The following is a 13,581-nucleotide window of genomic DNA, read 5'->3' on the forward strand; positions in this document are numbered from 1 at the left end:
CCATACCAATGTGAGATTTCTAAAGAAAGCTACAGCACTCGACCCAAAGTTTAAGAAGCTCTCTTTCAGAAGTCTTAAAAGAGCACCACTCAGAAGCAGAAACTACAGAACCTGAACTATCAAAAAAGAAAATCAACCTTCTGCGGCTGGCATCTGACTCAGATGAGGACGTGTCAGTCTGCTCTGCTTTGGATCGTTATCAAGCAGAACCCGTCATCAGGGTGGTCGAAGCAGGAAGGGACATATGAATCTTTAGCTCATCTGACAAGTAAATATCTTGCGACAGCAGCTACAACTGTGCCATGTGAATGCCTGTTCTCACTTTCAGGTGACATTGTAAACAAGAAGCGGGCAGCATGTCTTCAAGTCACCAGGGCCTGATGAAATGCATCCTAGAATACTCCAAGAGCTGACTGAGGAGCTTTCTGAGCCATTAGCAATTATTTCTGAAAAGTCATGGAAGACAGGAGACATTCCAGAAGAGTGGAAAAGGGCAAATACAGTGCCCATCTATAAAAAGGGAAATAAGTGTAAGCGGGGGAATAGTCTCACTATTGTGGGGAACTTTCCTGGCTTCTGCACGACCCCGGTGAAGTGAGCAAACGAAAGGATCTGAGTCCTCGCTCCCACTTCCTTTACCCAGTGCCCTCCCTGCCCTTGAGGACTCCCCTTCCACTCTCCTTTCTGGCAGAGTCCTCGTCACCCCAACAAGGCTGGGCCTAGGATTCCTGGGGGGCTCAACCCCCAACCCTGCTGTGGTCACCTAGGACAGGGGCTAGGGTGTCCCCACTCCGAGGTACTCTCTCTGCACTGGGCACTTCTCTGACCCACTGACCAGTACAGACAAGTTAAAGCAAATGCAAGTTATTTAATCAACAATTAATTTTAAAAAGAATAAGGAAAAATGGGAAAGGTTCAAGGAAACACATCACCCCACTCTGTGGCAGGGAACATCACAAACAGGGTCTCTGGAACGTCAGGGCAGTTCACAGTTTGCTCCTTGTAAGTCCCAGGCCTCCTTCTCAGGCCCTGGCTGTGCTGCAGGGATGGTGTGGGTTGGACACTTGCTCTGGTGGTGGCCACAGGCTCTCAGGCTCTAAGTGGCAGGACCCTTCTTCCCAGTGTCGCCCCCGCCCTGTCGGGGTTACGATCCAAGCCTGGCCTGCAGAGCCTCTTGGCTGAGGTGTCTCCCTGTGCTGGGCCCGCTGCCCAGGGTCCCCCTCGCTCTCCCCAGCTGCTCACCGCGCCCAGCTCCGGACTGCTCCAGCCCCAGCCCCACCACTTGGTCTCTGCTGATCTGCATCCAGCTCCCTGGGCTGCTTCTCTGGCCCCTCTGGCTCTGGGTGCTGCAGCTCTGCTCCCAGGGCAAGTCTGCTCTCTCTGGGCTGTGCCTCTGGCTTTGGGTCTGCAGCTCTGCTCCCAGGACAGGGTCTGCTCTCTCTGGGCTGCTTCTCTGGTCCCCCTGGATCTGGCCCAGCTCTGCTCCCCAGCTCAGCTTGGGCTCCTGCTTTCTCCTTAGCTCGGCCCCACTCTGTCTGACCAAGGCAAATCCAGCTCATACGGAGGAGGGGACCCCCCTGGCGTCTTGACTCCCTGATTAGCCTTTGCAAATTGGATACTATTAATTTAGGCTTAAATAGAGACTGGGAGTGGCTAAGTCATTATGCAAGGTAGCCTATTTCCTCTTGTTTTTTCCTACCCCCCCCCCCCCAGAAGTTCTGGTTTAACTTGGATTTAAACTTGGAGAGTGGTCAGTTTGGATGAGCTATTACCAGCAGGAGAGTGAGTTTGTGTGTGTATGGGGGTGGGGGGGATGTGAGAAAACCTGGATTTGTGCAGGAAATAGCCCAACTTGATTATCATGCACATTGTGTAAAGAGTTGTCACTTTGGATGGGCTATCACCAGCAGGAGAGTGAATTTGTGTGAGGGGGTGGAGGGTGAGAAAACCTGGATTTGTGCTGGAAATGGCCCACCTGATGATCACTTTAGATAAGCTATTACCAGCAGGACAGTGGGGTGGGAGGAGGTATTGTTTCATATTCTCTGTGTATATATAAAGTCTGCTGCAGTTTCCACGGTATGCATCCGATGAAGTGAGCTACAGCTCACGAAAGCTCATGCTCAAATAAATTGGTTAGTCTCTAAGGTGCCACAAGTACTCCTTTTCTTTTTGCGAATACAGACTAACAAGGCTGTTACTCTGAAACCTGCTCGCCCTGTCATTCAGGCTGACTAGGAGCATTGGCCTCTCCCCATTGTTCCTGGGGACTATCAGTCTCAGGGTCCTGGTTTCCCATACACCCTTCCCCTTTTAGTACTGGGAGCTAGCAACCAAAACACCCCCACTGAATGTTAGTAAGCGGGCAACAGTCCCCTTACATAAGGACAACCCGGTGAATTACAGACCAGTCAACTTAAACTTCTGTACCCGGAAAGATAATGGAGCAAATAACCCACCCCTCGTCTAAATGGAAAAGCACCAGGTTAAAGATGGATTCCAGTTCAGGTGACATGATCACAGGTCACTGTAAGACCCCAAGCTTACATTCCTCCCGGCCTGATTCACAGGAAGGCCTGCAAGCCAACAGAGCCATCCACAGTCAATTGTCCTGGTTGATGGGAGCCATCAAGATTCCAAAACCAACATTAATGGCCCACGCTTTGAATAATTACAATAGGGCCTCCAAGTTATATTTCATATTTCTAGTTTCGGATATAAGAATAATACATACATACAAACAGGATGACCACACTCAGTAGATTATAAGCTTTGTAATGATACCTTACAAGAGAGCTTTTGCAGGAAGCATATTCCAGTTACATTATATTCACACTCATTACCATATTTTCATAAAATCATATAGCATGCAACATCACAACTGCCTAGAAAGGAGTACTGCGGAAAGGGACCTGGGGATCATAGTGGATCACAAGCTAAATATGAGTCAACAGTGTAATGTTTTTGCAAAATAAGCAAATATATCATTCTGGGATGTATTAGCAGGAATGTTGTAAGCGAGACAAGAGAAGTAATTCTTCCACTCTACTCTGTGCTGATTAGGCCTCAACTGGAGTATTGCGTCCAGTTCTGGGTGCCACATTTCAGGAGAGATGTGGACAAATTGGAGAATGTCCAGAGAAGAGCAATAAAAATGATTAAAGTTCTAGAAAACATGACCTATGAGGGAAGACTGAAAAAAATTGGGTTTGTTTAGTCTGGAGAAGAGAAGACTGAGAGGGGACATGATAACAGTTTTCAAGTACATAAAAGGTTGTTACAAGGAGGAGCGAGAAAAATTGTTCTTCTTAACCTCTGAAGATAGGACAAGAGTCAACAGTGTAATGATGGCGTGGACTGCACCCTCAGCAAGTTTGTAGATGACACTAAACTGGGAGGAGAGGTAGATACGCTGGAGGGTAGGGATAGGATACAGAGGGACCTAGACAAATTAGAGCATTGGGCCAAAAGAAATCTGATGAGGTTCAACAAGGACAAGTGCAGAGCCCTGCACTTAGGACGGAAGAATCCCATGCACCGCTACAGACTAGGGACCGAATGGCTCGGCAGCAGTTCTGCAGAAAAGGACCTAGGGGTTACAGTGGACAAGAAGCTGGATATGAGTCAGCAGTGTGCCCTTGTTGCCAAGAAGCCTAACAGCATTTTGGGCTGTATAAGTAGGGGCATTGCCAGCAGATCGAGGGACATGATCGTTTCTCTCTATTCAACATTGGGGAGGCCTCATCTGGAGTACTGTGTCCAGTTTTGGATCCCTGCACTATAAGAAGGATGTGGAAAAATTGGAAAGCGTCCAGCGGAGGGCAACAAAAATGATTAGGGGTCTGCAACACATGACTTATCAGGAGAGGCTGAAGGAACTTGGATTTTTTAGTCTGCAGAAGAGAAAAATGAGGGGGGATTTGATAGCTGCTTTCAACTACCTGAAAGGGGGTTCCAAAGAGGATGGCTCTAGACTGTTCTCAGTGGTAGCAGATGACAGAACAAGGAGTAATGGTCTCAAGTTGCAGCGGGGGAGGTTTAGGTTGGATATTAGGAAAAACTTTTTCACCAGGATGGTGGTGAAGCACTGGAAAGCGTTACCTAGGGAGGTGGTGGAATCTCCTTCCTTTGAGGTTTTCAAGGTCAGGCTTGACAAAGCCCTGGCTGGGATGATTTAGTTGGGGATTGGTCCTGCTTTGAGCAGGGGGTTGGACTAGATGACCTCCTGAGGTCCCTTCCAACCCTGATAGTCTATGATTCTATGAAGAAGCAATGGGCTTAAATTGCAGCAAGGGCCTTTTAGCTTGTACATCAGGAAAAACTTCCTAACTGTCAGGGTGGTTAAGCACTGGAATAAATTGCATAGGGAGGTTGTGGAATCACCATTATTGCATATTTTTAAGAGCAGGTTAGACAAACACCTGACAGGGATGGTCTAGATAATACTTAGTCCTGCCATGAGTGCAGGGGACTGGACTAGACGACCTCTCGCGGTCCCTTCCAGTTCTGATTATCTTCTGCAAACTGCAACCAAACTTGTTTGTCTGAGTGACGGGCTGAACAAGAAGCAGAACTGAGTGGACTCGTAGGCTCTAAAGTTTTACACTGTTTTATTTTTGAATGCAGATATTTTTTATACGTAATTCTACATTTGTAAAGTTCAACTTTCATGACAAATAGATTGCACTACAGTACTTGTATTGGGTGAACTGAAAAATACTATTTCTTTAGGTTTTTCTACAGTGCAAATATTTGTAATCAAAAATAAATATAAGGTGAGCACTGTACACTTCGTATTCTGTGTTGTACTTGAAATCAATATATTTGAAAATGTAGAAAACATTCAAAAATATTTAAATAAATGGTATTCTGTTATTAACAGCGCGATTAATCATGATTACTTTTTTTCTTTTTTTGGTAATCGCTTGACAGCACTAGCCCAAAGACATTAAGAAGAGGAGAATCCAGCGCTTCCCTAGGGAATTTGGTCCCAGGGTTAAACACTCTCACGGTTAGAAAACCTGGGCGTTATTTCTCATTTGAATTTGTCTGGCTTCAGCTTGCAGACATTGGGCCTTGTCCTGCCTGTCTCTGTTAGTTTAAAGAGCCATTTAGCACCCGGTATTTCCTCCCAGGGCAGGTCCAAGTCACCTCTCAATCTTCTGTTTAAGAAACTAACCAGACGGACCTCCTTAAATCTCTCACTGTGGGGCCTTTTCTCTAGCCGGCAATCATGTTAGTGGCTCTTCTCCGCCCCTCTCTGATTTTTCAACATCCTTTTTAAAATGTGGGCACAAGAAGTAGAATCACTGGTCCAGTATCAGCCTCACCAGTGCCATACACAGAGGTTAAATCACCCGCCTTCCCCTGCTCCCGTTTACACGTTCACAGATTGCGTTCGCGATTTTTGCCATGGGTTGAATTGCTTGTTCATTATCACCCCTGCTCCCCCAGGCTGAGATAATAACCTGCTTTTTCAATACATTCAGTGTAATGCATTGCAAAGGGAGTCTCTTGTACCCCTCTACTGGTCCATTCACACAGCGGATAACAGCCTACTACTGCTGCCACCTCACGTTCTATGTTGCGGTGCTAACTGTCCCCACTTTAAACCCAGCTCATAGACAATGAGGAAAGTCTTTATGTTAACAAACAGTTTAGTGGGGTTCAGGACACACTCCGCTGATCAGAGAGATCTCCTGGCTGATAAAGGGGCCCTTAATGTAATGGGGTGCACAGGGCTCCCCACACAAGGGTTTAGTAAGTAAGAGCAATGGGCCAGCGCTGCTGAGTTATCAGTCCCCATCCCCAGAACTGCAGATTCTCCTGCTCCAGCCACTGGACTCTGGGCCACCAAATTCCCAACCTTCACTTACAACAACCAGATGGCTACTTTTAAGGCATTAAAGAATGTGACCCCCTCTGGCACCATGCCTTTAGCTCAGGGGACACGCGGCATTTCCTTTCCACCTTGGCTTCAGTGGTGCAGGCTGCTGGGAAGGGCGAGCGAGACTTTGCACAGACACCTGGGAATACAGATGGTTCTTGACTGTCTCCCTCATTCCAGCCCTTAGTGCTACAGGTTCTCTCTCATCGCCGTAGCTTCTGAGAATCTCCCATGTGCCAATGGACTTACGGTTAATATTATTAGCTACTTCCCTTGCAGAAGTGGCACGGGACACCAACCAAGACTGGAGCCCCATTGTGCAGGGCGCTGCCCAGACACTCAGGGAGAGAGAGTCCCTGCCCATTTGTGGAGACACAGTCCCTGACCCAAAGAGCTTCCAATCTAAACAGACAAAGGGCGGGAGGGGAAATAGTGCAGAGAGGGGACTTGCTCAGAGTCACACCACAGTTTAGTGGCAGAACCAGGATTAGAACCCAGGTCTTCTGTCACCCACTCTGCTGCTCCAGGCACTAGACTACAGCATTGCTGTGGTTTTTTGTTCTGATTAGCATGGACCTGGCTGGAGCCCTTGGCATAACGAACAGTGTGAACCAAAGCAGGCCTGACCTTGGCAAGATAAGTTTTAGCTAACACCAAGCAAGCATATCCTGACCTGAGACAAAAACACACAGCTCTCTCAAGAGACTACGTCAGCACATTCCCAAGGGGCAGGAACACACCGACCCCTCCTACGACAAGGAAGGGAGGACAGAACAACAGATAAGGATGTTTTGGTGGAACTGGAAGGTGCAAGGACAAGGGTGGTAACCAGCAACGTCCGGGGCGTCACACATCACTTGTTTGTATCAATGCCTAGAAAGCAGACGCCAGAGGAGGAGTGACTTTACGCTGATCTAGGGGACAGGACCCTGGTGCGCTGACGGAGCAGGTACCATGGACACGGGTACACACGGGTTAGTGTCCTTGTGGCTCCTACGGGACGCTTGCGCCGTGGTTTGGCCGAGCACCTTCGCCACTGAACCGAGCCCAGGGCCTGACGAACCACACACTGAACGAACACGCGGCTCCGCGAGAGGGAACAAGGCTGCAGCAGCCGCCGCACCCCGCAGCGCGGACGGCCGTCGGTCCTTTCCAAGGGCCCAATCCGCAGAAACAGCCGAGGATCAGGGCTGCTGAAAATCAGGCTTCTTTCCCCAGTTCAAAGGCCAGCAGGGCCCGTTAAGACCATCTGGCAGTACACAGGTGTTAAGGAAAAGTTAGCTAAGTTGTCTAAAAGCAAACACATGAGGCACCAGGAGGAGTGTTCCTTCGATACTGCATTCCTGGGGAACCCAAACCCCCCCCCCCCCCCCCCCCCCCCGGTCTCCAGCCTGTTTCGACTCCAGGTTTCTGTTCTTTGTTCCTAACTCCCTGCCTCCTGGCCTTTTGATGTGGGCCTCCCATCCTGGTAAGAAAAGTTACTGATGCATTGCTTCAGGGCCATGGTGGGGAGTTAAAGTAACAGTTTAGCACGAGGAATGTACCTAGCAGGGATAGGTGGGAGATAAGAAGAAGGTTTGTCTATTGGCTCAGGTTTCCGATGCGCGAGGGTAACATGCTTTGCTAAAAGGTCTATAATCTCTGTATAACCTGCATTCGGGGTCCCCTCCTGGCTAGCAGGGGGGCACCACGCTCGAGCGTAATACACTTAGTATCTTTGGGAACTCTGCAGTTGTGGACTTTGTTTGTGTGCCTCAGCCTAGACTCGAACTGTGCGGGACCTGTCAGGTATAATTCGTAACAGAGGCCAGAGAGCCTCCCCCGCAGCGCGTCCGGCATCCAGAACGGGTACGTGGTAAAGAGAGTGTGTGTTTCAGAAAGATAACGAATCTCGGTTTAGTGACTTCACCTGCTGTTGGAACCACCTCGGCCTCGGAGCGCTGTTCCCATGAGCGAGTGAAAACGGGTACTGTTTTCTGCAGTCGGACTTTCCCCAGCCTCAGCTTCCTTCTGTTGGCTCTGCTTTTGTCTGCTCCATGCCAGGGACTTCCCTGGGGCAGCTCAGCATGGCCTCTCCAGCCACAGTGCTTATTTAGAGCGGCTTTCTCTGCAGGCAGCAAACAGGGAAAAGCCTGCGATCCCCAGATAAGCATTATCAACGTGACAGCCACTGCTGGGCTCCCATCTGAGGGCTGGGCTACGAGAAGAAGCGATTCCAGAGTAAGATAGAGAGAGACGTTAAAGCGCCAGAGCTATTCTGGAATAACTCCCAGGGCGGGCGCTCTCATTCTGAAATAAGATCACCTCGTTCTGGTTCAGCTTCCTCCACTTCTGGAGCAAGGGGCGCTATCCCGGAACAGCGTAGCCCATGGGAGCTATTCCAGTCCATTCCCTGTGTAGACAAGTCCTGCGGAAGGCGTTTGACTGTGAGAGTCAGATGTGAACTTGGGGAAGTATAAACCACCCCTCCAGAAGGACAAGGAGCCATGACAGTATGGTGGATTCTCTCCCCACCCCCCTTGAACCCTTTATGCCACTGGACTTGATCAGAAGCCCTGTGACCCCCCCTCCTACACAGACCCTAGCATAAAGGCCTGCTGGGGATGCAACTAGGGCTAGGAGCGAGCATGACTCTGCAAGGCTGCTGCAAATTAGAGTAGCCCTGGGGCTGCTCTAACTTGCACTAACATTCCTGGAGCAGTCCTGAATAAGAGAGACCCACCGGTGGCTTTAGGCCTTGTACCTCCACTGCCTGGGCTCTGATCCCTATGCTGACCTCCCCACCCCCCCATCTCCCCTTGTCCCTTCTTCTTGTCAGAACTCCAGGGGTTAAAGAAAGGGGGTGCTAAAAGCAGAGGCAAGGCCCATCCTCCTCTCCCTGGCTTGGGTTGAGCAGCCTCCTTCGCAGCTCTTCCTCCTTTCTGGCTGGTGCAGAAAGGATGCCCCCTTCCTGTTTCTATCTAGTTCAACACCCATGGACTCCTGTGGGACAGGATGGTCTAGTAGCGATAGGGTGACCAGACAGCAAGCGTGAAAAATCAGGACAGAGGGTGAGGGGGTAATAGGAACCTATAGAAGAAAAAGCCCCAAATATCAGGACTGTCCCTACAAAACTGGGACATCTGGTCACCCTAAGTAGTGAGGGTACCATGCTGGGACTCAGGAGAGCTCAATTCTGTTCGCAGCTACGCCACTGCTTTCCTAGATGACCTTGGACAAGGCCCTGCTCTGTGACTCAGTTTCCCCACCTGCCCCTTTCTTTCTGGTGCATTTCACTTGCAAGCTCCCTGCCTCTGAGTGTGTGTCTGTTCTGTGCCCAGCACAATGGGGTCCTGGTCTCAGTTAGGGCCTCTAGACCCCACAGTAAGAATACAACTAGTAAAGTAACAGCTGGTGATTGCGAGTGAGAGACGCCAGAGGACACACGACGGAGATCAGCTGAGGCAGTTCAGCTGAAAGTCTTGTGCTGGTTTAATGAGGAAGGGGTGGCTGACTTGACCTTGGTTACAATCACAGTTCCTAAATGCTAGAACTTTTACCTAACTCTCCCTTCCTGGACCTAGTTTCCTTTCTCCCACACATTTTCAGGTGGGATTGGCGAAGCGAGACCTTTAATTGAACCTGAGCCTTTAACGTCGATGGGCCTGGGAGGCTTTTAGCTTTGGAGCCATTGTTACGTGGTGTGCATTTACTGAGACAGGGTGGAATGGCAGGCAGAGCCTGGGTTGACCGCATTTTCAGTCAACAAATATTTCAGATTGACAATGCTTAAAAGCAAAAATCCAAGGAGGCAAATTGCCCCTGAGCTCCTCAAAGAACCAGTTCATCAAATCATAGGATCCGAAAAATGTCAGATGGGAAGGGACCTCACAGGTCATCAAGTCCAGCCCCCTGCGCTGAGCATGACCCAGTAAACCTAGACCGTCCCTGACAGGTGTTTGTCCAGCCTGGTCTTATACACCCCAGTGATGGGGATTCCACAACTTCCCATGGACGCCTGTTCCAGAGCTTAACTCCCCTTAGAGTTCTATTTTTTCCTAATATCTAACCTAAGTCTCCCTTGCTGAAGATTCAGCCCGTTACTTCTTGTCCTGCCATCAGTGGACATGAAGAACAATTGATCACAGTCCTCTTTAGAACAGCCCTTAACATATTTGAAGGCTGCTATCAAGTCCTCCCTCAGTCTTCTCTTCTCACGACTAAACATGTCCAATTCTTTCATCCTTTCCCCATAAGTCGGGTTTTCTAAACCTTTTATCACTTTTGTTGCTCTCCTGTGAAGTCTCTCTAAATTGTCCACATCTTTCTTAAGGTCCAGAATTGGGCACTGTACCCCAGATGAGATCTCATCAGCTCCAAGGGGGCTGGACAATGACCTCCTCTGTCTTCCACACAGCACTCTTGCTCATGCACCCCGGAATGATATGAAAACCTTTTTTGAAGCTGCATCACATTGTTGTCTCACATTCAATTTTTTGATCCACTAGAACTCCCAGATCCTTTTCCCCACTACGACCACCTGGCCAGTTATTCCCCAGTTTATAGTCGTCCATTTATTTTTTTCCCCCTTCTTACGTGTAGCACTTTGCACTTGTCCTTATTGAATTTCATCTGGCTGATTTCAGACCAATTCTCCAATTTATCAAGGTCATTTTGAATTCTGATCTTGTCCTCCAGAGTGCTTGCAACTCCTCCCAGCTTGGTATCAGCCTCCCAGTTTATAAGCGTACGCTCCACTCCATTATCCAGGTAATTAATGTAAATAATGAAAAGCACCTGACTTACAACTGACCCCGACAGACCCTACTAGATACATCCTCTCAGCTGGACAGCAAACCACTGATAACTACTGAGTATAATCTTTCAACCCAGTGGTGCACCCACCTTATAGTAATTTCGTCTAGACCACAGTCCTCAGTTTTCTTGTGAGAATCTCATGTGGGACTAGGTCAAAGGCCTTACTAAAATAAAGATATATCACATCTCCTGCTTCTCCACTAGGCCAGTGACCCTGTTAAAAGAAGGAAATTAGGTTGGGTTAATATGATTTTTTTCTTGACAAATCCATGTTGACTCTTACTTATTACCCTGTTATCCTTTAGGCTAGGGGTTTACAAACCGATTGTTTAATCATTTGTTCTAGTCCCTTTGCAGGGATCAAAGTTAGACTGACTGGTCTATAATTCCCTGGGTCCTCTTTCTTCCCCTTTTTAAAGATAGGTCCTACGTTTGCCCACCTTCCAGGAGTTCTTGAAGATCATCGCTAACAGTTCCGAGATGATTTCGCCTGCATCATCGCTGCAAAGTGGGCAGGTTCCAGGCACTCAATAATAACCCAGGGTAGGTCTACACTGCAAAACAGCACACAGGGCAGCGAGCCTCAGAGCCCGGGACTACAAACTCGAGTTTGTGCTATGGCGCTAAACACTGCCATGTAGACGTTGCCACCCGGGCTCGGAGACCCGAGCTTCAGGGCAGGAACGTCTACGTGGCTCTTTTCAGCACCACAGTGTGTGGCCCCAGGCTCAGAGATGAACATCTGTCATGGGTGGCTTATTCTCCATTGCCCTCTGCCCAGGGGGTGAATTGCCAGTGCCCTGGAGCGTTTTGTCTTGGCAGGTGTCAAGGCTGAATCCCCACTCTGTCACGCAAAGTGCAGAAGTGGGGCCCACAAGGATTTTTTAAAAAATTAATACTGGCCACTCCACACTTGTATTAAACTCCCAAGGTCACAGCTTCTCTCTGACCTTGGCTTGGTCAACGCTGTCACCACCAAAATGCAACAAACCCCCCTTTGAACCCAGGAAGGCGCACTTGGGAATTCCTCCCTGTGGGGTACCCTCCTGCCCTTTCACTCCCAACCCCGCTCCGCTCCGGGGAAGAGCTGAGAAAGAAAACAAAGGAAATCAGCTGTGGCTATCAGCTAATCAAACAACATGCACAAACCTCTGCTGACACCAAAAACCCAGTCCTGTTCTTAGAAAAGGTAAATTTTATTAAAAACAAAAAGACAAAAATACATCTGGGACTTAGGCTTTTTCCAAGATCTTAAAAGAAACAATTACAAAAAATAAGCACCCCAGCTAGCTTTCTTGGGGGTTCAGCTTAAAGGTTACAAGCAAACAAAAGCATCTGAAGTTAGCACAGAGTCTACAAGGCAATAAGAAATAAAAGAAATAACCCTGATCGCGTCTAGCTAAACACGCTGATCTACTTACACATTTGGAGTTCAGATGAGTAGTTTTAGGCACAATCTGATGCTTTATGATCATACCTGGCTTAAGCTGCTTATAGCATGGCTGCTCTGTCCCTCCAGCCCAGAGAACAATAGACAAAGGGAAAATTTCTTTCCCTATTTTAAAAAGTTCTACCTTCCCACTGTCTCTTTTGGTCAGGTGCCCACTTTCTTTTCCTGGGGGACTTTTTAACCTTTTACAGGTAAAGCAAGTAAACAGCTACCAAGAGGGATTTTACAGCTCACTGGCTGGCCATCAAAGGGAGCTATCCCCCTTCATTTACCACAGCTGGGATGTGTTAATGCACACACCACCCTCTGTAAATACCAATGTTTGCTACTAGCCATAAAAATCTCCAGGCTGTGACAGCTTTTCTTCTGCTTCTGGGGACTTGTCCTTGCCGCCGGGTTAGCTGGGGGTGCCACTCGAGCGTTGCTCCGGAGCCAGCTCCCGAGCACACCCCCAAACCTCTAGCCCGAGTGAAGCGGTGCCGTAACCAAGAGCCAGCCGCCCCGCTGGGGTTGAGGGACCTCCAGTTAGGGCAAGTCACCGGGCACAAACGCTCTGCTCTGCCCGTCTCTGTGCGGCCAGTGAACTCAGCCGGTGAGCCAGCAGCTGTTCTGCAGCGTGGATCGCTAGGCTCGAGCCGGCTGTGACAACAAAGCGCTCTGGGCCTTCAGTGTTGGGACGTTATTAAGGGGAGTGGCACTTGGTAGCATGTGCTGACTGGCCTCACGGCACCCAGCAGGGGCTCCTTGGATCTCCCCATAGCCTGCCCCCGCCCCACACGCTTCCTGATGCCGCCTTCCTCTACTCGCCCGCTGCAGGCCCTTCCTGCAACTTCCCCCGGCCATTTGCCCTCCCTTGGCTCCGGTCACGCAGACGAAAAGCCGAAGGCCACAGTCTCGAGTGCAAGCACGATGTTTATTGGGGTTCCCAAGCAAACACAATCACAGATCCGCACACCAGCAGAGCAATTCCTGTTCCCCCTCCTCTTTCTTACCAGGCCTAATCAGACCCGTAGCATCTGCCCCCGGTCCGACCCCTGACAATTGATGGTCATGTTCTGTTTTGGAGGATCAGGAGTCTGGGGGCTTCATCACCACTTCTTTTCGTACGGGGTAAGGATAGAGGGTGCGTTTTGGCCAGGGTCACTGTTTCTTTGGCTTTTAGCCTTTCTTATGCCTTCCCCTGTCCGTCCGTCCTCGACACAGACCCGTCTCTCCCCTCCCGACTGGTTGCTTGATCTTGGCTTGGGAGAGGAGTCAGGCAGCCTTCAAGTGTCCGCTCGTAAGTCAAACTCCCACCATCCCCAGGGAGACTTTAACTCTCCTCCTTCTCTTGTCTCATTTTGTGCTATAAACCCCATCTGGCCGTGGGCAGATGCAACATACAGAAGATCAAAAGTCAAACAGGCAAACAAACCCCCAAATTCCATCTCAGGCTAATAAACAGGGC

The 13,581-nt window shown here is 49.3% G+C and overlaps 1 protein-coding gene across 9 annotated transcripts in view; it reads right to left on the reverse strand.

Annotated features, from left to right (window-relative positions):
* LOC140897805 (C-type lectin domain family 2 member B) overlaps window positions 1-13,581 on the reverse strand; it is a 42,651-nt gene that overhangs the window by 12,481 nt on the left and 16,589 nt on the right. For 2 of the 9 annotated variants that reach the window (XM_073310890.2, XM_073310889.2), the window contains 3 exons: window positions 10,772-10,898; window positions 8,192-8,294; window positions 7,797-8,084 (listed from right to left, as the gene is read on the reverse strand). The exons of 4 other annotated variants lie outside the window; for them this stretch is intronic. In XM_073310890.2, coding sequence (XP_073166991.2) covers window positions 7,797-8,084; window positions 8,192-8,276 — 373 coding nt within the window. In that variant the 5' untranslated portion in view covers window positions 8,277-8,294; window positions 10,772-10,898. Of the gene's footprint in view, window positions 1-7,796; window positions 8,085-8,191; window positions 8,295-10,771; window positions 10,899-11,124; window positions 11,239-13,581 lie in introns of all 9 variants that reach the window. 3 more of the 9 variants (XM_073310891.2, XM_078848631.1, XM_078848633.1) reach the window with 3 other exon arrangements.

Source organism: Lepidochelys kempii, chromosome 14 (assembly GCF_965140285.1).
Source record: "Lepidochelys kempii isolate rLepKem1 chromosome 14, rLepKem1.hap1, whole genome shotgun sequence".
NCBI lineage: Eukaryota > Metazoa > Chordata > Testudines > Cheloniidae > Lepidochelys > Lepidochelys kempii.